The sequence below is a fragment of the Tamandua tetradactyla genome, chromosome 3, assembly GCF_023851605.1.
Source record: "Tamandua tetradactyla isolate mTamTet1 chromosome 3, mTamTet1.pri, whole genome shotgun sequence".
In the NCBI taxonomy this organism is placed as follows: domain Eukaryota; kingdom Metazoa; phylum Chordata; class Mammalia; order Pilosa; family Myrmecophagidae; genus Tamandua; species Tamandua tetradactyla.
The window spans coordinates 177,556,975-177,584,112 of record NC_135329.1 but is presented as its reverse complement, the minus strand read 5'-3'; the positions used below and the strand labels follow the sequence as shown (position 1 = coordinate 177,584,112).

The 27,138-nt window shown below is 37.0% G+C and overlaps 2 protein-coding genes across 6 annotated transcripts in view; one reads left to right on the top strand and one right to left on the bottom strand.

Annotated features, from left to right (window-relative positions):
• Positions 1 to 4,458, top strand: part of ICA1L (islet cell autoantigen 1 like) — a 139,737-nt gene extending 135,279 nt beyond the window's left edge. For 2 of the 5 annotated variants that reach the window (XM_077154744.1, XM_077154740.1), the window contains one exon: positions 1,029 to 4,451. In XM_077154744.1, coding sequence (XP_077010859.1) covers positions 1,029 to 1,144 — 116 coding nt within the window. In that variant the 3' untranslated portion in view covers positions 1,145 to 4,451. Of the gene's footprint in view, positions 1 to 1,028 lie in introns of all 5 variants that reach the window. The other 3 variants (XM_077154743.1, XM_077154742.1, XM_077154741.1) reach the window with 3 other exon arrangements.
• Positions 4,459 to 7,194: 2,736 nt separating this feature from the next.
• FAM117B (family with sequence similarity 117 member B) overlaps positions 7,195 to 27,138 on the bottom strand; it is a 160,468-nt gene continuing 140,524 nt past the window's right edge. The window contains exons 6-8 of the mRNA XM_077154745.1: positions 26,059 to 26,284; positions 23,899 to 24,019; positions 7,195 to 11,742 (exon numbers count right to left, since the gene is read on the bottom strand). Coding sequence (XP_077010860.1) covers positions 11,424 to 11,742; positions 23,899 to 24,019; positions 26,059 to 26,284 — 666 coding nt within the window. The 3' untranslated portion in view covers positions 7,195 to 11,423. The remainder of the gene's footprint in view (positions 11,743 to 23,898; positions 24,020 to 26,058; positions 26,285 to 27,138) is intronic.

Sequence of the window (27,138 nt, the reverse complement as noted above, 5' to 3'; positions counted from 1 at the left end):
TGCTGCTGGCTATGGATAAGTACAGAGAGGTTTCCTCCGCCAGCAGCTGGGACAGGCTGGAGTTGAAGAGATGGTTCGGTTCCCTTGGATCTGTACTTACCTGTGCACCAGCCCCCTGGTAGTTGTCACAGCTCCAACCCACACTGCTTTCTCATTCCTGATCTACCCATCTCTCTCTTCCTTAGGAAATATTGAAAACCCTCTTCAACCACTCATCCCTGGGACTGCAGTCCCAGTCACTTTTCCCCCAACCCCTATCTTGGTCTATGGAGCAGGGGCGAATCCAGCCTATCCTACTCTGCCATTTTCTCAGAAGTCCTCCCAGGGCAGATATTTTGAAATGTGTATCTTGAGAGCTGGTTCTTCTCTCTAGTGCATTTTTATCAGTCTCAGTCTTCAGCCTAAAAATGCATCCCTGAATTTTTGCCATGGTGCAAGTTGTAGATTGTCAATAATATGAGAGATTTTTCAGTCTCCACCAGGAGAGAAGAGTTAGTTAATAAGTTTGTATCTGAGATACAGTCCTCTCCATGGAATATTGTACATATCAAATTTTTAAAAAGTGCACATGAAAAAAAGATAACTATAACCAAAATGACAGCTTTGAGTTGTGTTGATGTGATTGGATTAGACTTTTTTCCCCTCATGACTAGTATTTTTTCTTACATTATTTTTATAATAAATATACCTTTTAAGGACTGAATTTATAAATGTAATGCTTCTACTTGGTAGGAACGAAGGTTACTTTTAATTTTAAATCTTATCTTAGACCTCTGATAAATTATCTTAGTGTTTTTAAGAAGCCTATACTACTGCCTACCTTTTCACTTTTAAGTTCTCAGAGCACCATTCAATTACTTAAATATTAGGACCCTCAGCAAAGCACAGGTATCTGCATTAGCTTTTCAAAATTATCCTCAAGAAGACAGTTTATTCTTGTCATCTAGTTCAAGATCATAACAGTAGTATAAAAATGTGATTTCAGAAAGTTACAACTCTTTAATGTGTTTCTTTTTTTTTTTTTTTAGCCCCTACCAGTGGTAACCAAGACATGTCAGCCTGGTTCAATCTATTTGCAGACTTGGATCCACTTTCAAATCCAGATGCTATTGGACACTCTGATGATGAACTTCTTAATGCTTAACTGAAATTATGGCACTTCAGTGGCTTCAAGATATCAATTTTGAAACACATTTCCTTGGTGGAAAGAAGTTTATATTGTAATCCACACACAAACCATGGTGTTCGCGAATGTTAAAACTTTTAGCCAACTTTTAGACAGATGGTAAGGACTACATTTGGATTTATTAAGTATACCTTTAATATCCTGAATTTGTAACTCTGGTAATATGTGGAAAACATTAGAAAATGAGTTCAAAATAGATACCAAAATTTGTTTTTTAAAAACAGCTAGGAATAATTCTGTCAGTAATGAGTTGGGCATCCTTCTATAGAAAAACTTTAATGTGTAAGTTGCCTTGCTAGCTATAAAAGGACCATGTGGATAAAAGACATGTATTTTGGGGTTGGTTTGGTATTAGTTTTTAAATAAAACTGTGGTAGGGAAATTAATCTGTTGTGGGAATTAGAAGCAGATCAACTTTGTCTTTAGTTAGAAAAGTGAAATAACATGAGAACTTAATTTGTTGTAATGCGATCACAGAGAATCTTGGCCCTTGCTTTTCTCCATTTGGAGGCTAAAGTTTAAGGTTAACTAATTTTTTTTTTTAATTCATACAAAATCACAGGGAGTCTAGTAGGATGATTATTTACTAAACTCATCCCACAGAAATGGAAAATCTCTCTTCCCTGCTCATAAACCACAAGGATGTCCAATAATATTCAAGACATTGTAGAAGTGTCAGGCCTGGTTTTGTACACACTGGAACTATACAGTATTCATATTCTTCCATAAAAGAAAATAAGGGGAGGATACTCCCTAAGCAACTGCAGTAGTATTTCCGAAAGTACCCAGAAACTTCTACCTGAATGAGAGAAAGGAAATTTTGAACACCTTGTATCCTTAAAACTATTTGCATACATACCCCATATTTCTTGACATTAATCTGGAATACTTGCTGGCAAAGTTACAGAAAGGTCTACATGATCAATAAAAGTGTCTTATTTTTCCAGTTCTCTCTGTGAGTATATCCTCTGAGGCTCTCTGGGATTGCTAAGCTAAAACATTTACCCTTGGAAGGTTTAGAAAACAAGCATCAGAAGGAAAACTTATAGAAGTTAGTATGAGCAGATGAAAACATAACTATGGTACACGTATGTCCATCACTCAATTTTCTGTTTTGTTTTTATTGCTGTTTATTTATTTGTGTTGCCCTTTAGTTTTGAGGCAGTTTGCCAGGTGTCTTATTTTGGTCATCCAATCCACAGCATCTTCATATCTCCATAAGAGAACATTTTAACTAAGTTGTTCATGGTAGTTTCCATGCATTCCTTGTTCGAAACAAGCTTAGAAAAGAAATGCTTCCAATGTCTGAGTCATTGTATAGAGAAAAACAATTTTTTTTAGGAATAGACCATTCATTCTAAGTAAAATGTAGGCCATCTTCCATCCACAGAGGTCTGGCCTAACTGCCAGGCTCTTCACAGCCCATGAGCTCTCTAGAAAATCGCAACTCTGGCCAATTACTGCATACACTGGAGAGATAACATCTAAGGCTCAGAAACAAGGACCCAGAAAACGATCATAAACTGTCTTTCTTCAAGATCATTTCACATGCTTATTTCTACTTCAGAAGCATATTTTACTCTTTATTCAGTGGAATTTCCCAGAATGCAGTACTGTCTTTGCCAATCAATAAGGATTACGATTATAAATCACAATCTGAAAATTCTGTAACTATGGTGATTCTGGTGCTTTCAGCGCCTCAAATGAATGTTAACTTTATATCTTGAGTTTGTGCTATTTTTCTTTTCAGTGGTAGCTTCACTTAAGTGTTAGGTCAAAGATCTCTTTATATCTCCCTCACACTGATTCAGAGCAGTCCTTGCTATCTGGTATAAATGAACCGCAATGTGTAGGAAAACCATTAGTCTCTCCACGCCAGAAGCCTGAATCCTAGTCAATAAATAGGAAGGGATAGTGCCCTAAATTTTCTAAAACCAAAGGTTCTTAAAAAGTAGAAACATACAAAGGATTTTTTTATTATTCAGTTTTTCTAACTTCCCTTTCAACACAGAATATGGAAATAATTGCCCGTTTAACACAGAAGCTACATTACTGCCATAGTAAGTCCACTTATTTACTTCAACAAGGTCTAACTACTCCATTTTTCAAGAGCACATTGAAAACTTTATTAAAATGGAGATAATTTATATTTTCTCAAGATTAGTTATATGAAATTCAGCCTCTAATTTAAGGATCAAAAAGATGAATTTTACTTAAAATTGTACTGTTAATAGAGGAAACCAGCCACACATTCAGTAAGGGATGATGGGAAGGACAAAATAAGCCTAACAGTAACAAACATAACAGTTGCTATTTGCTCAATCCAGATCATCCACTTAATAAGTAAATTAACCTTAACTATGGGTAGGCTATAACTCTTCAACAAAAATGTATAGTTTTTTTATCAAATGGGGAGCAAACACCTTTTACTTTTTTTTTAAATACAAGATTAGAATGAATTTAAAGAAGACCCAGAAAAACTAAAATTTGCTTACTCTTTCTACAATACCACTTACAGGAATGCCTGGCATATTAAGATAAGATCAGTGTTTAATTTAGTATTTTAAAAAATCTTTTAGTAATTGTCGAACAGAGCTCTGATATGATTAGAAACAAACAATATTTCCAAAACAGATTTAAGTATTTGCACATGGGAAAAGTGTTTGTATTTCAACTATGGACAGTTTATACAACTATCTTTTTAGACCATCTAGAACTGTATAGGCCTTAGCATTAGAACGAATATAGTTTGAATGTGCTCTGTTTTTCTGATCCTCTTTTAATGAAGATTACAAGAAGGCATAAAACAAAAAGTTCATTTCCTAAGGTGTTCATACAAATCCAATTATTGTTTATTTCCCCTGTTCACAAACTTGGGTTTTACTTATGGACCATGGTAGGACAGTAGATGGATTAAATTGATATACTTCCCTCAGAATGAAAATAAAACAGGAGCAGTTTATATCTTTGTGAGGCTGTGTTTCTAATCTACTTCATACAGAAGGAGGCTGTACCATATGGAATAGGATATGTGTTTTGTGTAAATACTCTCAGTAACAGAACACAGATTATCAGATATCCCATTTTGCAAACATAAGCCATAGTATTTAATCTTATTGAAGACAGGAATAAAAAACAAAACCCAGAAATGATTCCAGTTATTTCTATCTTCCATAGAGTTGGTAGGGCCCACCATTTCTTTACAAGCAAAGAAGCATCCTCAGAACCTCAGAATGTAAAAATTAAACTAGAAAGGAAGCACAAACTTTAAAATATTAACTAATTCAATAGTACTAAAAATAATGCATTTAAAACATCTGAACAGTATGGTATTTAAAATGGCAAAGGGAACCCAAGGAACAGGATGGGAAGAACAAATGTTGGTCAGGATGGTCACATTCAGAGCCCAGTATAAAATATCACCTGTCTTTTGTGTGCAAGTTAAAGGAAGACCAGAGTTCAGTAAATACCATCCTTGGCATTGAAAGTACAGATATGGATCTTCATTCAGTCGTGCAAATAAACCATTCAATGACCAAAGAGTAAATACAAAAAGGAGATAAAGATCTGTTGTTCTTATAAGGTAAGATAGAAACATGGATTTCAAAGTGATACCCTCTCACTTTAAAGTCTGCAAAGCAGCTAAAACTAGATGTAAACAAAATCATCCATAGCCCTACCTTCCAGAGATAACCATTGTTAACAATGTATATTGGGTTACTTTTTTAGTACCTCTAGGCACACATACGAATTAAATTGTAATACAGGTGATTTCATTTTATTGTCCTGTCTGAAATGGGCATACCAAGTCACTGAGGGGAAGAAATGACTTTATACACCTTTTCCACAAAAAGTCAGGTTTAAAAAAGAAAATCTACCAAAAATGTGACTGAAGTCAGTTCCTAACTCTCTAAAAAATGTGCTTCCCAACTAAAGAAAAAATTTCTCTTGAATTTCTGCAGCTATGCAACATTAAAAACCCTAGAGTTTGGGGATTTGTGTCACTAACCTACCTTGGTCAGGAGCTGGTGTCTAACCAGCTTTCTTTCTTTTAGCCCTCTCAACCAATCTGCTGGCAGTACACAATGCAAAAGCCCACAAAAAGAGAGCAAGGCAGTGGCCCAATGGCAAATAATCTGTGGCGATACTAAACACTCATGATTTATCAGTGTCACTGGTACAGGAAATAACAGTAAGGTGTAATGGTTGACTTCTAGAATAAGACTTGGTTCTAAGCCAGACTTGGCCATTTCTCAACTGTATGACCATGAATAAGTTACTTAATCAAATTCTATCATTTGTTAGACAGTAAAAATAGCAATATTTGCCTTCACAGCATTACTATAATGATTATTATAGACAGTAATATGTAAAGAGCCTGGCATTTGGTATGCTATCAGTAAGAGTTACCTACTTTTATTGTAATTTTAACTCTACATCCAAAGCTAAAATGAATTTTACGGGACCACTTTCCATGATCAAAAGCCCTTGGAATGAATGGACTTACCTAACAAAATATAAAGGAGATGATAAATATTTGCTTACAGTTTTAGAAGTTAAACTATTTTCTGTGGAGAGCCGCCTCCCGGGTCAGGCCTAGTGGTCGCGCTGCAGCCTGCTCTAGAGTTCCCCCCGCCCATCGAGTGAGTCAAGATGGCGCCCGCATCCTGTTTCCGCGTATGACGTACGCGCCCACCAACCCTATCTTCCAATCACCTCTGTATACGTGGCACTAACCTATTGGGTTTGGGCACAGTATATAAGAGGTTACCCGGACGGGGTGGGTGGAGACGACCCACAGGGAGCCGTACCTGACGGCCGCACAGAGGTTGTCTCCCCGCGGGGTGCTTAGGCCCGCGTGGAACCTGTAACAGAGAATGCAAGCTTAACTCCAGTAAAGGTCTGTGCTCACAACCGTTGCGTGCCTCGAACCCGTGTCTGTCACTCGAGTCGGTTTGCCTGCGCCTGTCTCTTTCTCCCCTCCTGTTCCCTTCGCCGGCCGGGGATCAGAAGCCGAACGAGACGGCTGCGGACAATTTTCATAATCACTAGCCCATTTAAATGACAGCATTTCCTTTATCTCATAAGGAAAATGAGGTTCAAAAAGGTGGCTTGTGGCTTCCTTGCCTATGATCCCATCGCCATTAAGCAGCAGAGCCAGAAATAATACAAAAATTGTGCTCCAAAATCCAAGGCTTTCTCTGATCTTCCAGAATCATCCTATTGATCTCAAACATAATTACTTATAAGACAAGGGACTGAGACAAATAGTACTACTTGTGGTTTTTAACCATCTGAGCTTCCATGGTAGTCTTCTATAAAACACGATGATTTAGCAGGACTAATCCATGCTAGCATATAAAATCAAAGTTATAATATACGGAGATAAATTTGCAGTTTGAGGAAGATGCAACCTTTGTAGAAAAGACAAGTATTTTATTTTGTTTTTGAAATCAGCAGTGTGTGTAGATAGTTATTAAAAGTGAAGTAGATTTTTCTGTCTTAAATTTGAAAGCATTTAAAAAATAAAAAGGGGAAGTAGAAAGATTGCAGTCTTAAAAGATTCCAATCTCATGTGCATTAAAATACCAGACCAACCCAAAGGCACGTGTATGTTCTACAGCAATGTTTTCAAATCACTTTGATTGCAACCCTAAATAAGAAATGCATTTTACATCACAACCTAGTATGTGTGTATACTCTTAAATAACACTGAACCCAGAAATATGAAAGCTCTATGTATTATCTTACCCATGTTCTAGTAGAGGCTTAAAAAAAGGATTTAAAAAGCATGTCTAATCTTATCAAAGAAAAAAAAAACCCTGCTATTTGATAGACACAGGCAGGGAATTGCTCTTACTAGATTATTTCAGACACAACCACTAAAAGTAAACAAACAGAAAGGATCATTATAGCCCTAAATTTTTTTTTGTAAATTTAGTACTCTTGAACCAAAGCAAAAAATTAAATCAGTCAATCAAACAAACAAGTGGGATAAAAATCTCCCCAACTTGAGAAGTAAAAACTAAGAGATTATATTTCAGCTGATCTTCTGTTGCACTAAATATGCTCTTTTCAATTTTCTTAAAGGTGCATAGAAGACTAAGGGAAAAAAAGAAAACGTGCCAATTAGAGAGATGCCCTTTGCATTTGACACTAGGTTAAGTAATGACACAGTAATAGACACAAACACACAAAGTTATCCCCAAACCCTCCCTTTTCCCGCTAGCTCTATTGTGTGGATACAGACTAAACCACTCAGGTTAAATGGTCTTACATACAAACAAAACCATCATCATAAAGGAAGAACATAATTTAGCAAGAATGAATTAATAAAGCAAAACAAAACCTCTTTATATACTTTAGAATGAAATTGACCACCCCAGCTAAAATATCTAATAAACTATGAGGTACTAAAATTACTTATAAACATGTATCTTTCAGTGTTCTTGCTTATATTGTAATGTTTTGCTTAGCACTTAGCATAAAGATCCCACACTTTTAATTCCAAAGAAATTAAGGAGCTAGGCAAAGGAGTAACAACTAACAGAATTACTTCTTCTGTTACTTAACACAAACCCATTTTTATACAAATTTGTGAAAGAAACTCTTATTTATAAGTTATTTTAGGCTATAAATGTCTTGAAAGAAATATAATTTGAATTTCCAAGGCAATATTCATAGACATACACATAAAAAAACTCAAGAACAGACACTGTTTAAGATAAAAGTTCTATTTTCTTGTGAGGCAGCAACAAGTGTTCAAATACACGTACTTACTAATACATAAGTACATAGTAACAATATTTATCACCACTGGAAATGCTGATTTTCAGGAGAATATTTTAGAAAAACACATTTTTTTAAAAATTGCTTTTTAAAAAGATTTACACAGCTTCAATAGATGAAAAGATGCTGAGTTTAAAAAAACAAATTATAATTCTTCAACAGGACGGTATAAACAAAATAGTGTTCAGGACTGCTCTGCTTATTGGCAGAGTAAAACTTAAAGTGCAGAGTTAAGTATTCTCAGCTTCTTTACAAATTCAGCACTTCCATTGGTCTAGTTTTGAGACATCAAAATTCCAAGTTTTGAGGAACAAATCTTAAGTTTAGAACAGTAAATTCAGCAGTGGCAATTTTTAAAAAATTTCCTTTAACAAAAGAACATCTTGACAACTGAGTCCTAATGTTTGATATACAGAAGGTTACACATTCTGTCATTTTAAAATACCTTCTTCCAGTAAAAAAAAAAAACCACAAAATTTTTTTTTAAATGCCTTTCATGTTGTCCACAGTTAGCAATAGCACCTTCTAAAAGGCTGATTTGGCTTCTGGTCATAAATACAAGAAAATTTTAAAACAAAATGAAGTATCTAGTTCAAAAATAATTTTGGATTTCAAGCTTAACAACTTAGGAAATAAAACAGGTATTTTTAAAAACATAATTGTTCACAAAAGAGCCATGACAATAGAAACAGACTTAGTCATGATTAGAAACAGTAAACTTCTGTAAGTTTTATCACCACAAGGAAAATCTGTTGACGGGTAAAAAATAAGATTGACAATGTGAACAATAACCAGAGAATAGCGCCTTTTGTCAAAAGTTACATGCTACCTATATCTTTCTTTTATTGCAATGGAAGTAAAATTTTAAAATTTTAAATTATTTCCCATTGAGGCTATTCTAATTTATTTATGTTCTGTATAGTTTTCTACAAAATAAAACAATAATTATGGGATGAAACTATAGAAAAAAAATATGCATTCTACTGTGAACAGACCTTTTCACAAATAGAATGTGAACTAAGGATTAAATATAATAGCTGGATGGACCTATATAGTTAATATTTTTTCAAGACACCAGTCAAGCATAGATGCTTAAAAATTAGCCCTTTAGCACTGATGATTAGGGTTGTTTGTACCTTGTACCTCTCTTGTCAAATCTCAGGCTCTTTCTCCCAAACACAAGGGAGTTGTTTTGGTTGCCATATAATTCATTTTTCTGCAAATTCACACTCTCCTTAGAACCTAACTTTATACGAGAAGTTCTGCTTACATACTTTGTAGGTAATAAATCTTACTCTTGTTCTTCCCTTCCAATTTTAAATTACTTTAGATTAAGGATATATGGAACGCTACAAAAAGGTGTGAATTAGACAAACATGCAGAACATGGAAAAAACGTTTACAGAGTGGCAGATTGTAAAATACACCGTTAACTGGTAGGAATGAAGAGAGAAGAGGAAAGCAACACTAAAGCAAGAAGAGCATAGATTTAATAGAATTTGGGTAATCCAAAACAGGTTTTTTTTTTAAAAAAAATATAAAATTATAAAATATAAAAAATCATTCATACCAACTCACCCGATTTCAGTTGCACTGCTTCTTCTGCACCACTCAGTGGTGGAATGATAAAGTCAAAAGGCATAAGAGAGAAGGTAGAGAGAGTAAGAATGAGGTTCTCAAAAATTTTTAACTACCAACCAGAAAATTTAATTAATTGTTTTTTTGCAAGGAAAAGTACCAAAGTCCACTGGTCCTACCAACTAAAATCTGTCAGATTTATTTAAATGTTTGAATTTATCTGATTTTCCTAATAATATTTCTATTTTCGATTTACAGTGCATATTTTTAATCACTTAGATGTTTTAAAGGTACATGAGTATAAGTAGTCCTTTTAGAAGATTTATTGCTACCAGTAGGTTTTTCTTGATGATATAAGTCTGGACAAAGGACATACTGACTGTGAAAACAGTATCTCTTTTAATGAGTATTTAAAATTTTATTCTGCCTATAATATGTATAGGAACGTTAAATTATTGCATCATAGGGTGGAACATAAAGATCTTAGAAGGATGCTTTTATCAACATTTTTCACTCATTTATAAAAAGAGCTGCTCCTTAACTTCAGTGCCACATATTCATGACTGAAAGATCTGTTGTCATGTAATATTGGCAGTGATCTGTATTTGGATGAGCCCAAATCCAAAAATTATATTGATATTTCAGAGATGCTTGTTGTCTATGCTCTAAAGCTCTCCTTGTCTGTTTTCCCCATTATGTGGAATGTTGGAGGAAAAACTAGCAAAATCTGTATGCCAGCCACCATAAAGAAAATGTCAGTTGTGAGATTATGTGGCTGTGGATTACTATTCAGTGGATTACATTCATGGCAAACTACTAAACCTGATCAAATCCACAAGACAACATCACAAAAGCAAAGGAGGGAATCCATGCACAGCCATTTTACGATCTTCTGGGGCTATGATACAGTGATGATTAAAGGTAGAATGACACCTATGGTAAAGAAGGAGATCAGGTAATATATACTTTGCAGAAAACCAAAGGGGATCATTATTCCTAGATAGCAATTGACACTGAGTAGTTAGTTACCTTTTGGCTCACTGACTGTTAAACCAAGTTCCAATGATAGGTAAGACCATATTAAAGCACTTGATTCCAGACTATAACTTTTCTGACACATGGTGAAATGTGTACAGGAATAGTGAAGAAAACAGCAGTATTACAAATATTTCACCCAAAGCACAAACTTTTGACGTCAAGAAACATAAATCACATAATGTACTGATATTGCTCTTTATCTCTTTTTATATATACTTGGTTCAATGCATTTACTTATTATTTCTTGTCTGGGAGAAGAACACAGTCATGAGATTAAGATTGCTGGAAAATATCAACAGTCCCTTTGGTCCCAAAGCTGCAAACAACTGAGAAAAGCACATATCTAGAAAGGGAAACAAGAAACAGAGGCCACCAAAGAATCCTTTGAACATCCTGTTGGCTTTGTTTCAGAAAATGCAACATTGGTATTATAAAATAGTCCTTTTCATATAAAAGATGGTTCTTGCAGCATCATTCATGTCTCCCCTCAGGAATCATGTTTACAGGGATTGTTTTGCTGTTGTTCTTGTTGTTTTTAAAGAAGTCTAATTAAAAAATAAAAAACAATGTGCTATTGGCCCTCCAAAAGTAAAGAATAAGACTTCTTATTTCAATTAATGCTTTTAAAAAAGCAGGCTAAGAACATAGGGTTGGCCTTCATGAGTGGGGCAGAGCCATCAGAGCGGCTGCTTTCTTCCAGAAGCTTCACTGACATGTCACAGCAGGAGGCTGAACTACATCCCAGCCAGTCGCAAGTGCATGGATGCTGTCACAGCCACATGATCCAAGGACATTCTCAGTTTCCCAGAACAACAGACGTACAGCACTGGGATCTATCCTTCCGCTTCCTCAATTGGTTCTGGTGGTGGGAGCAGAGAGGCTGATGGTATGACTGTACTTGTTCCTCGAGAGACTCGATCTTGCTCCGCGTTTGTAGTCAGGGAGGCCACAGAGATAGGCTGCAGCAGAGTGGTCGTCATGCCTGTGGTGACTGTCAGGCTGTGGCCAGAGCCCTTTAGGGTAAGCTCTGGTGTGGGAAGGAGTGGTTTGAGAATGCTGACAAGGCAGAAAGCAGAGCCACTTTTAGGAATAAAATTCACCTTGTTCTTGTCAGGACAGTAAAAGGCTGGGATTTCATGAAGTTGTTTTGGCCTAAACAAACAGATAACCCAATACTTTTAAGTCACTGCATGCTAGAAAGAGTTCTTTTACATTTAAAAAAACAGATAACATAGACATATAAAACGAAGCAAAGCAGGAAGTATTTATTAAAAGCTTCAAATGTCAAGAACCAAAGCAATATTAGACATGATTCAAATGAATGATGCCAAAGGTCAACATTCACATTCAAGCTTTCAGTTCCCTGGTAAGTCTGTTTACCATATAGGAGGCTCAGGATAGTGACCAGTGCATTTCAGTCCCGATCTAAAATAGGTAGTATGAAAAATGAATTCCCCAAAGCAAAGAAAATGTGGATGTTTAAAGACAAAACTACATTCCACTATCATGGTTTTTCCAAGGTTTGAACTATTCTGGAAGGATAAAGCATGGAAATTAATGATCTACAAAGTCAATCATCAAATTCTCTTAGAAATCTCTTTGACTGAAACAACTCTTTGAGTTTTGAGCAATATAATGTAAATTTTTTTGAAACCAAAATAAAGCCAATGGCAGTCCTTTGCTTTTCAAAGTTTTTATTGAAATCAGAATTCTTCCTTGTTCCCAAATGCTCCTGAAAATTAGCCCAATAGTTGAAAAGGATACTGGTGTTAATAGTATTTCATGAAAAAATTAAGTTGTTTAAAATAACTCATCAGTGCCACAAAAGTAAAAAGAAATTAGGTGGCTGTGGTGGTTTGGAGCTATATACTCCAGGAAAACAGGTTCTTGAACTTAATCCATTTCTGGGGCTTCTGAATCCATTGTAAGTAGGGCCTTTAGATGAGGTAACTTAAGTTAAGGTGGGGCATAATTAAATTAGTATGGATTTTAATCCTTACTAACTGAAGTCCTTTATAAGTAGAATGAAATTCAGACAGCTAGAAAGCCACAGAGGGAGCAGCCAGAAGCTCAAAGTCAACAAAACCTAAAGAGGGCACCATTTGCATTGTCTTGTGACAGTAATGCCCAGGACCAAGTATAACCATAACTGGCAGCCAGTACCAGTATGCCAATCTTTAGGAAGAAAGCATCACCTAGGTGATAGCCCCATTTGAACTTTGAGCCTCAAAACTGTGAACCAATAACTTCCCACTATTTAAGCCAACCCATTGTATGATACTTGCTTTGGCAGCCAGAAAACTAAAATAGATCTGGAACTAGGAGAATGGGTTATGGCTATTAAAAATACCAAAACAAAGAAACAAAACTGTGAGGTGCTTGACAGAAAAAGCCTAGATTGGGACGGGCCATGGTGGCTCAGCAGGCAGAATTCTCACCTGCCATGCCAGAGACCCACGTTCGATTCCCAGTGCTTGCCCACGCAAAAAAAAAAAAAAAAAAAAAAAAGCCCAGATTGCCTTGAAGAGACTATTGGTAGAAACATGGATGTTCATTCATTCCGAAGTGAGCTTCAGGAAATAATAAATGTGTTATTAGAAAATGGGAGGGAAAAAAGGCAATCCCCTTGTTTGAAAGGGCAGAGAACTTGGCAAAATAGAGTTCTGATGTTGGATGGAAGGCAGAACTTGGATGCAATGAACATGAATATTTAGCTGAGATGCCCAAGCTAAGTTTGGATGGTACAGCCTGGTTTCCCCATGCAGCTTAAACTGGAATGTGAGAGGAAAGGGATAAGGGATAAGCTGAAAAACAAACTGTTAAGTACAAAGAAAACAGAAATTGATGGTTTTGAAAATTCAGAGCCTACCCAGATAGTATGCTCTGAGAATAGAGCCAGGAGCACCAATATCAAGATACCTCCTTGAGCTTCTGGAAAGTGAATCACCAGAGAAAACGGCTCCATGTGAGGGTTTAACTGAACATGGATTCAGTCAGCCAGGTCAGTGAAAGTCAGTACTGAATGTACAGTAATCCAGAAAGGATCTGTAAAAAGCCCTTTTTACTGATGGTTTTTATCCCTAGGAATTGCACACAAAATCGATAAGGCCTTTGCAAAATTTGTAAGAGCAGACCCATTGCCAGCCTGAACTGAAAGGGACAAAGAGAGGCTGAATTGAAGGAAGAATGACTAAGGGCAGAACTATGGAAGCTAATGTCTGAACCAAAGAGATCTCAGGATAAAAAAAGTGGGCCCACCATTTGTGTAGAAAGGTTTGCCACTGCTCTTGGATGGAGCAGAGCTTGTGCTCCATTGTTCAGAGAGAAAGTTGCCACCCTGATGATAGGAGAAGGTGGAACCTGTGTTGTCCTGAGGTATGGAGAGACTAGCTACTACCTCAATGCTCACAGAGAATGAGGCCATGTCCCAGGATTTGCAGAGAGCCTAGCTGCCTTTGCACAGATCCTGGCCGCCATCCTGATGCTCAGAGAGGGTGAATCCTTCACCCCAGTGTTTGGCAAGAGCAAACAACTGCACAATTGGAAGGGGTGGGGCCGCTGCTCCCTCAGGTCCAAAGGACAAAACTGTGATCCATAAATGACTCCCAGACATTGAAATCTAAAGGAGTTTACCTGCTGGGTTTCAGAGTTGCTTAAGACCCATGAACACTGCTTTCCTTCACATTTCTCCTTTCTAGAATGGTAATGTCTATTCTATGCCAATCCCTCTTTTACATATCTGAAGCAGATAAGTTGTTTTCTAGATTTCATATGTCCAGATAGAGGGGAATTGTGCATCAGGACAGATAATCCCTTTAACTGATTTGATGAGACTCTGTACTTAGCATTGTTACTGAAATGACTTGGGGCTTTTGTGATGTATCTTATATGTAAAAGGGACATATGTTTTTAGGGTTCAGAGGACAAACTGTGGGGATTTGGAGCTATGTAGCACAGAAATCCATTTCTGTGGCTGTGAACCCATTGTATGTAGGACCTTTAGATGAGGTTACTTCAATTAAGACATAGCCCAATTCAATCAGGATGGATCTTAATCTTATTACTGGAGTCCATGTATTAATGGGAGAAGAATTTAGAGGCCAATCTCTTCTCTTTTGGTTGTTGGGTTTGAACAGCTTCCTAGAGATAGTATTTCTCTAGTACTTCTGTTTTTTCATATTGGGTATTTTGGGTTTGGGTTTGGGTTTGAATCTAGTTAGGTTTTATTCCTAATCAGAACCTTCTAGCAATTATACTTTCAAATCACATTTCCATATGTGTCACTTACACTGAGTTCCAGTGAACTACTGTTATTCCAGTATTTCACTAGAATGGGGGATTGGCACTGTGGCCTGCAGGCCAAATCTGATCTACTCCCTGTTTTTGTTTCTTCAAAGCGGTTTATAATTTTGATTCTTACAAATTCTTGTTTATTAACTCAAGTAACTTTGCTGTAGACTTCTCAGGATCTTCCAAGTATAGTATCAATCATCTGCAAATAATGAGAGTTTTACTTCTTCCTTTCCAACTTGGAAGCCTTTTATTTCTTCGTCCTGCCTGATTGCTCAAGCTAGAATTTCCAGCACAATGTTGAATAATAGTGGTGACAGTGGGTATCCTTGTGTTGTACCTGATCTTAGGGGGAAAGCTTTCAGTCTCTCTCCATTGAGTATGATGCTGGCTATTATTTTTTCATATACTCCTTTTATCATATTGAAGTAGTTACCTCTGATTCCTGTCTTTTGGAGTGTTTTTATTGGAATAGGATGCTGAATTTTGTCAAATGCTTTTTCAGCATCAATCGAGATATTCATGTGATTTTTTTCCTTTCGATTTGTTAATGTCTGTATTACATTCATTAATTTTCTTGTTGAACCATCCCTGCAAACCCCACTAGGTCATGGTGTATAATTTTTTTATTGTGCTGTTGGATTCAGTTTGCTAATATTTTATTGAGAATTTTTGCATCTATGTTCATAGGGAGATTGGCCTATAGTTTTCCTTTCTTTTAGCACCTTTACCCGGTTTTGGTATTAAAATGATATTAGCTTCATAAAATGAGTTAGGTAGAGTTTCTTTTTCCTCAACTTTTTGGAAAAAATTTGAGCAGAATTGGTGTTAATTCTTTTCGGAATGTTTGATAAAATTCCCCTGTGAAGCCATCTGGCCCTGGGCTTTTCTTTGTAGGAAGATTTCTGATGACTGACTGAATCTCTTTACTCGTGATTGGTTTGTTGAACGCATCTATTTCTTCCTGAGTCAGTGTAGCTTGTTTGTGTACAGTCTGCAGGAATTTGTCCATTTCAGCTAAGTTGTCTAATTTGTTGGCGTATAGTTGTTCATAGTATCCTCTTATGATTTCTTTCATTTCTTCAGGGTCTCTGGTAATGCACCCTTTCTCATTTCTGATTTTGTTTATTTGTATCCTTTTTCTCTGTCAGTCTGCTAGTGGCCCATCAATTTTATTGATTTTTCTCAAAGAACTAACTTTTGGTTTTATTGGTTCTTTCTATTGTTCTTTTGTTCTCCCATTCATTTATCTCAGCTTTAACCTTTGTTATTTCTCATCTTCTGTTTGCTTTCAGGTTAGTTACTATTCTTTCTCAAGTTCCCCCAGATATGCTATTAAGTCTCAATTTTTGGTCTTTCTTGTTTTTTAACATAGGCATTTAGGGCAATGCATTTCCCTCTCAGCACAGCCTTTGCCAAATCCTGTAAGTTCTGATAAGTTGTATTCTCATTTTCATTCATCTCCAGATAGCTACTGATTTCTCTAGCAATTTCTTTGATCAACTGGTTGTTTAAGAGTGTGTTATTTAATCTCCAAATATTTGTCAATGTTCTTGTTCTTTGGTGGTTATTGAGATCCAGCTTCATCCCATAGTGATCAGAGAAAATGCTTTGAATAATTTCAATGTTCTTAAATTTATAAAAACCTGTTTTATGCCCCAGCATATCATCTATCCTGGAGAATATTCCATGAGCATTAGAGAAGAATGTATATCCTTGTGCTTTGAGGTGCAATGATCTATATAGGTCTGTTAGGTCTAATTCATTTATCAAGTTATTTAACTTCTCTATTTCCTTGTTGATCTTCTGTCTGGTTGTTCTACCTATAGAGGAGAGTGGTATATTGAAACCTCCTATTACTGTTGAAACATCTATTACTCCCTTCAGTTTTGCCAATGTCTATCTCATGTACTTTGGAGCTCCTAAATTGGGAGCATAAACATGTATGATTGTTATATCTTCTTGGTGACTTGACCCTTTAATTAACATATAGTGTCCTTCTTTGCTTCTTATGATGTCTTTACATTTAAAGTCTATTTTGTCCAATATTAGTATAGCTAGCTACTCCTGCTTTCTTTTGGTTACAACTTGCATGGGAAATCTTCTTCCATCCTTTCACTTTCAATCTGTTTGTATCCTTGTGCCTAAGGCATATAGGATATGCCTATAAGCAGCATATAGCTGGATTATGATTCTTAATCCATTCTGCCAATCTATATCTTTTAACTGTTAAGTTTAGTCCATTAACATTCAAAGTTATTACTGAAAAGGTGTTTCTTGATTCCACCCTCTTATCATTTTTATTTTATTTGTCAGATCTATATATTCTTTTCCCTCTTTCTCTTTGTATTATTTAGATTGCCCTTAGTGGTACTCTTCAATTCTGTGCCCTCCTCAGACCTCCCACTCTTGACTTTTTTTTTCAGCCCAGTATAACTCCTTTTAGTATTTCTTGTAGGGCCAGTCTCTTGTTGACAAATTCTTTCAGGACTTCTTTGTCTGTGAAAACTTTAATCTCTCCCTCGATTTTTTTTTTAAACTTTTTTTATTAATTAAAAAAAATTAACAAACAAAACATTTAAATATCATTCCACTCTACATATACAATCAGTAATTCTTAATATCATCACATAGTTGCATATTCATCATTTCTTAGTACATTTGCATCGATTTAGAAAAAGAAATAAAATAATTGAGAAAAAAAAAGACTATATATACCATACCCCTTACCCCTCGCTTTCATTTACCACTAGCATTTCAAACTGAATTTATTTTAACATTTGTTCCCCCTATTATTTATTTTTATTCCATATGTTCTACTCTTCTATTGATATAGTAGCTAAAAGGAGCATCAGACACAAGGTTTTCACATTCACAGAGTCTCATTGTGAAAGCTATATCATTTTTCAGTCATCATCAAGAAACATGGCTACTGGAACACAGCTCTACATTTTCAGGCAGTTCCCTCCAGCCTCTCCACTACATCTTGAACAACAAGGTGATATCTACTTAATGCATAAGAATAACCTCCAGGATAACCTCTCGACTCTGTTTGGAATCTCTCAGCCATTGACACTTTGTCTCATTTCACTCTTCCCCCTTTGGTCGAGAAGGTTCTCTCAATCCCTTGATGTTAATTCTCAGCTCATTCTAGGGTTTTTCTCAGTCCCTTGATGCTGAGTCTCAGATCATTCCAGGATTTCTGTCCCATGTGGCAAGGAAGGTCCACACCCCTGGGAGTCATGTCCCATGCAGAGAGGGGGAGGGTGGTGAGACTGCTCGTCATGTTGGCTGGAGAGAGAGACCACATCTGAGCAACAAAAGAGGCTCTCTTGGGGGTGACTCTTAGGCCTAAATTTTAAGTAGACTTGACCTATCCTTTGTGGGGTTAAGTTTCATGTGAACAAACCCCAAGCCTGGGGGCTCAACCTATAGCTTTGGTTGTCCACACTGCTTGTGAGAGTATCAAGAATTCAACTTGGGGAAGTTGAATTTCTCCCCACTCTCACCATTCCCCAAAGGGGGCTTGCAAATACTTTTCCAGTCACTGATCAAATCATTCTGGGATTCATCGGGGGGATATCTCTGTCTCCCTCGATTTTGAAGGACAATTTTTAGTGGGTACAGAATTCTTGGCTGGAAGTCTTTCTCTTTCAGGATCTTGAATATATCATACCATTGCCTTCTCACCTCCAGGTTGCTATTTGAGTAGTCTGACCTCAGTCTTATTTGATTTCCTCTGTATGTAGTAGATTGTTTTTCTCTTGCTGCTTTCAGGATTTTCTGCCTCTTCAACATTTGACAGATTGATTAGTATGTGCCTTGAGGAAGGCCTATTTGGATGCATTCTGTTGGGAGTTCTTTGGGCTTCTCTGACTTGTACATTTATGTCCTTTATGAGGGTTGGGAAGTTTTCCCCCATTATATTCTCAACTACTTTTCATAGCCCTTTACTCCTCTCTTCTCCTTCTGGGGCACCAATGATTCTTACATTTGTGCGCTTTGTTTTGTGTATCATTTCCCTGAGTTCCCATTTAATTTTTTCCACCTTTTTTTTTTTTTTGCCATTTGCTGTTTTGAGTCCTTGAAGTCAATTATCCTGTCCTCTATGTCACTTATTCTTTCTTCTGTCTCTTCAAATATGGTGTTGTGTGCCTCTAGTATGTTTTTTATTTGGTCAACATAGTCTTTAATCTCTGTGATTTCCACTATTTTTTAATTTATTCTTTCAAATTCCTCTTTGTGCTCTTCTACTGTCTTCTTGATCTCCTTTACATCATTTACTATCCCACTTATTTTATTAAAGAGAGCTGTATGAACTTCTTTGATTAGTGTTCCAATGTTTGTGTCTCCTCTGGTGTTTTAATCTGGTCAGTAGGCAGGGCTATATCTGCATTGTGATATGCTTAGTGATCTTCTGCTGTCTTCATGGCTTGTAAATATCTTGATTGATTTACTTTGGGAGTTGTTTTCTTTCAGTAGTCTAAGGCCTTGTGTTTGTGGGATGGTTGTGCAGCAGGGAGCAGGGCACAGGTTGGGGCACTCAGTGTGGTGATTTGTTTCAGGGCATATATAGGAACAGATTAGGGATGTTACGCTGATGCTTGTGAACGTGGATGCCCAGTGGCCAGGGAGGAGGTAACTGTGTAGGGGCACCAGTCTGGGGGGCATAAGTCTGATGTGTGCTGGTCTAAGGCATGGGGCCCTTTTTGCGCATGCATAGAGCTGTGGCAGCAATTTGGCGTTATGCCTTCATGGACTGGGGGCAGATTTGACCTGGCTGCGCAGGTCAGCACTTTCTCAGAGCTGGGAAGTGAGGCTGAGGGCTGTGCACATGTGCAGTTCTAGGACTGCTATAAAGTGCGGTTCCCTGAGCTAAATGACATGACTGAGGGCCCATGCACATGCGTGGGCCTGGGAATGCTGTAAACGGACACACAGTGGTGAGGGGGTGGGGAGTCAGGCTGTGTGACACTATGGGCAGGGACACGGGGGTAGCCTATGTATGGAGGTTAGTGCCTGCAGGGAACAGGGAAGGTGTTGAGGTAGTGCTCGAGAGGGCTGCAGGAAGTTCCTTGGGCTGCACTTGGGTGGAGGTGGGGGGTAGGTACGTGCACTAGGGGCTGGTGGGGTGGGGGCACCTGAAGCGCAGGGAATGGGAGTGGATGATGGGGTTCGGGTGTGTGGGGCGTGAGATGAGTCGCCGGTCACAGGGCTGTGCTGGTGAGAGTAGCACACCCAAGGAACATGGCCTGGCTTACTTCCTAGTCCCAGGATTCCATCTATGCACTCCCGCGGGCTCCCCAACTCTGTGCCTCCATGCCAGACTCCAGCTTTCTGCTTCTCAGTTCCTCAGCCTCTGCAACCCAGGCTGCCCCATGTCATGCAGAACGCTTTCCCAGTCATGCACACTCCCAAATCGCTGCCTCAGTTGCCCTCCTGTCCCTTCTCTAACTTTTTCATGGAGCAGGGCTAATCTTGAGCTGCTGTATTCAGCCATCTTCCCAGAAGCCCCTCCTTGTTATTCTTAAAGAACTGTTGAATTTTTTTTCAATTTGGAAATAAATTACTAGCAAAGAAAATGGTAGCTCCAAAGAAAGAAAACTCAAGTCATATTACATAAAAAAAAATACATCCATACTGTGTTTAAAAATGAACAGGTTTTGTACAACCTCCATATGGGTCCCTGGACTAGATAAGATCTGAAACCTAGAGGACCCAGTCTCTCCAGAATATCAGCTAGCTCAATCTCCCTACCCTACAGTATTTACAGCTCCTTCCAAGTTGAAAAAGCTTGAATATTTCTTTTGGTTGACAGTATCTTCAAGGAGCTAGAAGTAACAACTTTAAATTGTGGAATTGTAACCGATAATCAAACTCTGAAATCTGTTCTACAACTAATTGTTGTGGTGTGCTTTGAAATTTATTGTTTTGTTGTTTATATGGTATTTTTCACAAAAAAAAAAAAAGTTGATTTCAATGATTAAAAAAAAACATATTCCTTCTAAGTCTCCTATAGTCTGGAGCAGCTAAAAGGAAAAGCCTGAGAGGATGGTATGGTAGCCCATGAGAAACTTTGGGATCTGTCCTGTAAATACGTGTTGAAGAGTGCTTTGAAAACTATTGCTTTTTTCGTTCTTTGCTTTGTATATATGTTACATTATACCATAAAAAAAAGTTTTTAAAAAATGAATATGTTTTGATGTGCTATGCATCCTTTATATTAGTAAAATTTATAATAAACTATACACATATAAAAAAGAATGGGTTTTGCCTTCTAATAATAGATGTGTCATAAAACATGTAATGTAGGATTTAGCTTGTTTCATTATCTATCTACCTATCAATCTCTCTCTCTATACAAACACATCTGTCCTTTCTTTCCTCTCTTTAAATATAAATAACAGTAGTATATAGTTCTCTGTGCTGGTTTGAAAGGAAGTATGCCCCCTAGAAAAGTCATGTTTTAATCAAAATCCCATTTCATAAAAGTAGAATAATCCCTGTTCAATACAATATGTTTGAGACTGTGACTGGATCGTCTCCCTGGGTGATGTGATTTAGTCAAGAATGGTTGTTAAACTGGATTAGGTGATGACATGTCTCCACCCATTTGGTTGGGACTTGATTGGTTTACTGGAGTCCTATAAAAGAGGAAACATTTTGGAGAAAAAGATTCAGAGAGAGCAGAGAAGAATGACATAGCCACGAGAAGCAGAGTTCACCAGCCAGCAACCTTTGGAGATGAAGAAGGGAAATGCCTCTCGGGGAGCTTCATGAAACAGGAAGTCAGGAGAAGCTAGCAGATGAGGCTGTGTTTGCCATGTGCCCTTCCAGGTGAGAGAAGAACCCTGACCGTGTTCACCATGTGCCTTCCAGATGAGAGGGAAACTCTGACTGTGTTCACCATGTACCTTCTCACTTGAGAGAGAAGGATTTCTTCTCACTTGAGAGAGAAATCCTGATCTTCATCAGCCTTCTTAAACCAAGGTATCTTTCCCTGGATGCCTTTGATTGGACATTTCTATAGACTTGTTTTAATTGGGACATTTTCCTTCTTGAACCAAGGTATCTTTCCCTGGATGCCTTTGATTGGACATCTCTATAGACTTGCTTTAATTGGGATATTTTCTTGGCCTTAGAATTATAAACTAGCAACTTATTCAAGTCTCCTTCTTAAAAGCCATTCCATTTCTGGTATATTGCATTTTGGCAGCTAGCAAACTAGAACACTCTCATATTAAGTCATGAGAAATATAATCATCTAATGCAGATATCACAGAACATCAACCTGTTCATTCAAGGTCATTAAAAAAATTCCTTTTGCTTTTGAATCAATCAGCCATTTATCTGCACTTAAGCAAATCCTACCCACTAATGACTACATCAATGAGTCAAACCTAAAAAAGGTTTTTTTGGCCCAACTGATTTTTCTTTGGATGCATGGTCCGGGAATCGAACCCAGGTCTCCCGCATGGAAGGCAGGCATTCTAACCACTGGACTACCTGTGCACCCCCAACTGATTTTTACTTAATAAATTATGACCCCATATCTTAAGAATTGTTCATTAAGAAGTCTAAGCCAATATTTTCAAATTGAGCATAAAAATCACATGAAGTATATAAGTTGAAGATGCAGAATATACATCCTACCACCAAATTTACTGATTCATTAAGTCCGGGATGGGGTTTTAACTAGTTATCCTGGATATGATGCAAAGAGTTCATGGTATAAATCTAGAGAAATACTGGCTTAAACACTCAGCTAGCAATAGACAAAACTTAAGAGACTGACAAGATTAAAAAAAAAATAGCAGTTGCTAAAAAAGTTTTCAATTACTGTCAAAGAAATAGGTAAGAGACTGATAGCTGCTGTTTCCTAACAGAGAAGTTGAAGGAATTTTAAAAAATGCTCTTTGTGTGGCAAAATTATTGAGAATTCAGGTTGAAGAAAGCACTGACAGGAAGGACCACATAAGAACAACCAAAGGATGCCATATTTCAAACTATTCAAAGATGTTCCTGATAGAGAAAGACAAGTATGTCAATTGGAAGAGGCTGAACAATCTCCATATTGTCTTTTGGGTTTTATAGTGACAGAAGGCCAAGGATGGTTTCCAGACTTGCAGCCATAGAGGGACTGGAGATGAGGATTAAGTACTATCATCATAATCACAAATAATGTTCACCACCTCATTTTCCCAGTTGTATACCTACCTGAAACTCTGTAAGCCATCATTTGTAAAGAAAGGAGCCACAGTTACTAAAAACGCAAAAAACACAAGGCTTCACACTTTCTGGGTTAATTATAAGCCTAAATGGGAGTAGGTGACTAGAATGCCAGCCAACAAAATTACATGAGTACAGAATATGGAATATCAAGGGCACCAATTACTGTTAGTTTAAAGTTTTGCTTCTTACATTATCTTCATCATAGTAATATGATTCTACACAGTGAAAGAATTCCAGTTCCGGACAAAATATTTTTAAAAACTGTTTAAAAGAACTGGAGAGACACTAAAAGTAAACAAAAACTGAAAGAGATTTGATCCTTGAAAGAAGAGAAACAAACTAGGTGAGATCCATGGTCTACCTTTACTACATACATTATTGAATTCAATGTGCAAATCTGACTAGACAAAGATTTTTAAAAATAACAATAAAAAAAAAACAGCCATAGAAGATACTTTGGGGACAACTGAGGAAATCTGAATAACAACTGGATATTAGTTGACATTAGGTATTACTGTTATTTTCTTAGGTGTGATAATGGTATTGTTGTTTATACAGGAGGACTTCTATGAAATGCAAATTAAAACGTAGTGAGGGTTTAAGTATCCTGACATCTGCAGCTTACTTTCAAATGGTTCAGCAAAACAAATACCACCAGTCACAAACAAAGCAAATATGGCAAAATGTTAACAACTACAGAATCCGCGTGATAGATACGGTGCTCACTATACTAGTCTTGCAACTTATTTGATAATGAAAGTTTGGGCATAGGGGGTGGAGACTTACGAGCATTCCTCAAAGACTTTGACTCTTTCACAGCCCTCAGGAGGTTCCCTTTTGAACATATAACTGTTGTTAGGTTTTGGTGAAGTTGCATATTTGGGCAAAGGAGAGTTGTTCCCATTCTCTGCAAGAAATAACACATTAGATTATTAAGAAATACTGCTGCATAAATACTTGGTCATACTGTGTTGTAATTGTTCATGGCCACCACCCCTCACACACACAGACACAAACTAATTGAAAGAAGGAAGTGTTTTGTTCATCTCTATCACCACAATATCTTACACCATTCCTACTCAAGAGGAAATGATTAATATTTGTTAATACATGCTTAACTATTAAGTGATACTTTTTTTTCACCCACAACCACCTAGGCATGAGTCATGTAACCCTCAGTACTGTGAACAATGATCTAGTTGGCTGCCTTATTTTTATTCTATACTCAACAAATATACCCAAACACCACTTCCATTTTCCTGAGTAAAAATTTCTGAAATGGATTACTCATTGGTAGCTCTTGGCCTGCTCTTCAAAATTTCTCCATTTGAATTTTCTGCTCCTCTTATTATAATCTCTGCTCCAGGTAGCCATAGCCATATGTGCATTGTTTGCTGAAGACTTCCTTTTGCTGATGAAATTCCTCTTCACTATAAGGTCCTTCTTGGTTCACTTTCCAAAACTTCCTTCAAAGTCGGCTCAGAATTTCTGAAATCCTTCCAAATTAACCCTACCAGAGGGAATACTTCTTTACTCCTATATTCATGTTCAGTGTAATGTCCTCAGTTTCTACTATATTAACTTAAACTTCTTGATATATTACATAACTGTTCTAAATTTTTCAGTCTGACTGTATCAGCTAAGCTACAAATTCCTTTCTGATAGTAGCCCGTGACCCTACTTTCTTCAAAGACGTCAATCACTAATCTCCTAAAATACAAAACAGCACAACAAAAAATTTGTGGAGTTCTTACAATTACTGATGTAAGAGGAGAAATTATGGAAAATAAAGGCGCAAATTTTAATAGCCATAGTTTATCTCAACTAGAAACTAGAAAAAAAAAAAAAGGCCCACAAACTGTCCACAATTTGAAGTGACTTCTTCAGTGACTCTTATGCCATCTGCACTTGCTATAGTCTCACTGATTTAGGTGACTAGTAGTAATGGCCAGTCATAAAACTGAAGCATTTTCTGTTTTCATTTTATTTATTTTTCTGAATAGATGCAAATGTTCCAAGAAATGATCATGATGATGAATATGCAACTATGTGATGATACTGTGAATTACTGATTATATATGTAGAACGGAATGATCAAAATAGGAATGTTTGCATTTTCTTTGTGTTTTTTGGTATTTAAAAAAATAAAAATAAATTTTTAAAAAACTGAAACATTTTAGGACACTCAATACACTGCATGTAACAGATTGTAAATAAATGACCACTGAACTGAGCCGCAGAATTCACAAATAAATTTCATATTGTTGTTTTCAGGTAGATGTGGTAACTAAGATTAAGCTAACAAAAACATTGCCTTGATATGGACTGACACAAAAGTTCACATTTGTCTTAAAAGATTTAAAAAAATTGTAAATCAATATACAAACTGCTATGTTTTCATGTTATTTTTTAAGTTGCATAAGCAGTTTAAGTGTATAAATAGCCTTCTCCAACTTTTTAGTCTAGACTTGCCTTGAATATACATTTTGCATTGACATAAATAAGGTTAACCTGTGTTAGCAATATCACAAATATAGATCCTAAAAAACACTAACTTGAGGGATTCACACTCAATTAAAAAGTATTTAGATATTAACAACTTATGACTAGTAAGGTGAGACAGAACAAAGTGCTTTTGGGACAAATGTTCACCTCATTTATACCAAAAAGAATGTATTTTTCACTAATAAGGAACTATTTAATAATGCTAAAAAAAGAAAATACAAACAAAAGCCCCAAAAACCATCCAACTAGGAGATCACCTGAGCACCACAGTAAAACCTTTTGTTCTTACTCCAATTTTAAAAATTTGTGCTTTGCACACATCTCAAAGCCACTGCCTTGGTAGCTTTAACAGTGTGCATTCTGCTAGAAAATGAACAGAATGCATAATAAAACAGGTGCTGTTTGCTTATCACCTAGCAACAAATTCCTCCAGTGTTGTACCTTTATCCCGGGTATCAACAAGCAGGTCATCAGCTGAACAAGGGCTCTCCTCACTACCTTCATTGGAGATGGTGAGGAACGATGCGGGGGACACAGACTGAGAGCGGCTGCTGTTGTTGCTTCCCCTGTCTGCCCCACCAGGTGTCTGCGTGTCAATGCTGCGTGTGCTGCTACTTCTCTGTACAAGGGGGGGAGGTGCACGATGGCCATCTGGAATATCTTGTGGCTGTTATAAATAAATGTTTTTAAATATAAGTAAATTTATTATTGATTTTGAAATGCACCCAGAAATGTACCCAATGTCTACTTTCCCCTGTAGTCCCAAAGACACACAAGTAAGAAATTTCCTCCTACTTATGAGACCTAAACAAGAGAGAAATTCCCTCCTACTTATGAGACCTAAATGGCTAAAAAAAGAGCCTTCATGCCGTTCTGTTAGTGACATCCTGGTTGAATCTAACTCCTCCACTGGACACTGAGCAGCCTGGTGAAAGACTATTCTCAGGGCCTGGCTCACAGCAGAGAGTCAATGGTGCTTGAATCACACTGAAACACTTATGTGCTAAATGTTATTTTTTAATTATAAGGAAGGGCTAAAGTAAAAAGTGTCTGAGAAAACTAAGTGTAACACCAGATTCCATATTAGAGGAAAAGGTTATCCACTGTATGACCTAGTGATAACTGAAGCCAGGCGTTTGCTACCTTTCTCTGTCTGCCTACTCCGCCTGAAAGACTTTCAAAGAAATCTTCCTAAAAGGTTAATTATATCAGGAGTGATTACAGAGGGAAATCAAGGAGACACTTGGAGGAAAGCTTGTGTGGCTCATTTAGTAAAGGAATCAGCTCCCTTTTCCACCCTTGATTCATATATTTTTATCTCAGGGAACATTTCTCCATCATGGAGAAAGGAAAGGTAGTAGAGAGTTGTTTTCTCTAAGCTAAACAAATCTTTCATCTTTAGAGGAAAGGATTTAAACCATCAATAAAACACAAACTCCTCAATTCCTCTTTCACTAAAGAATGGAGGCTTAGATAAATATACTCTGTGACAAAGCTTTTAAATCTAAGTAGGAATCTTTC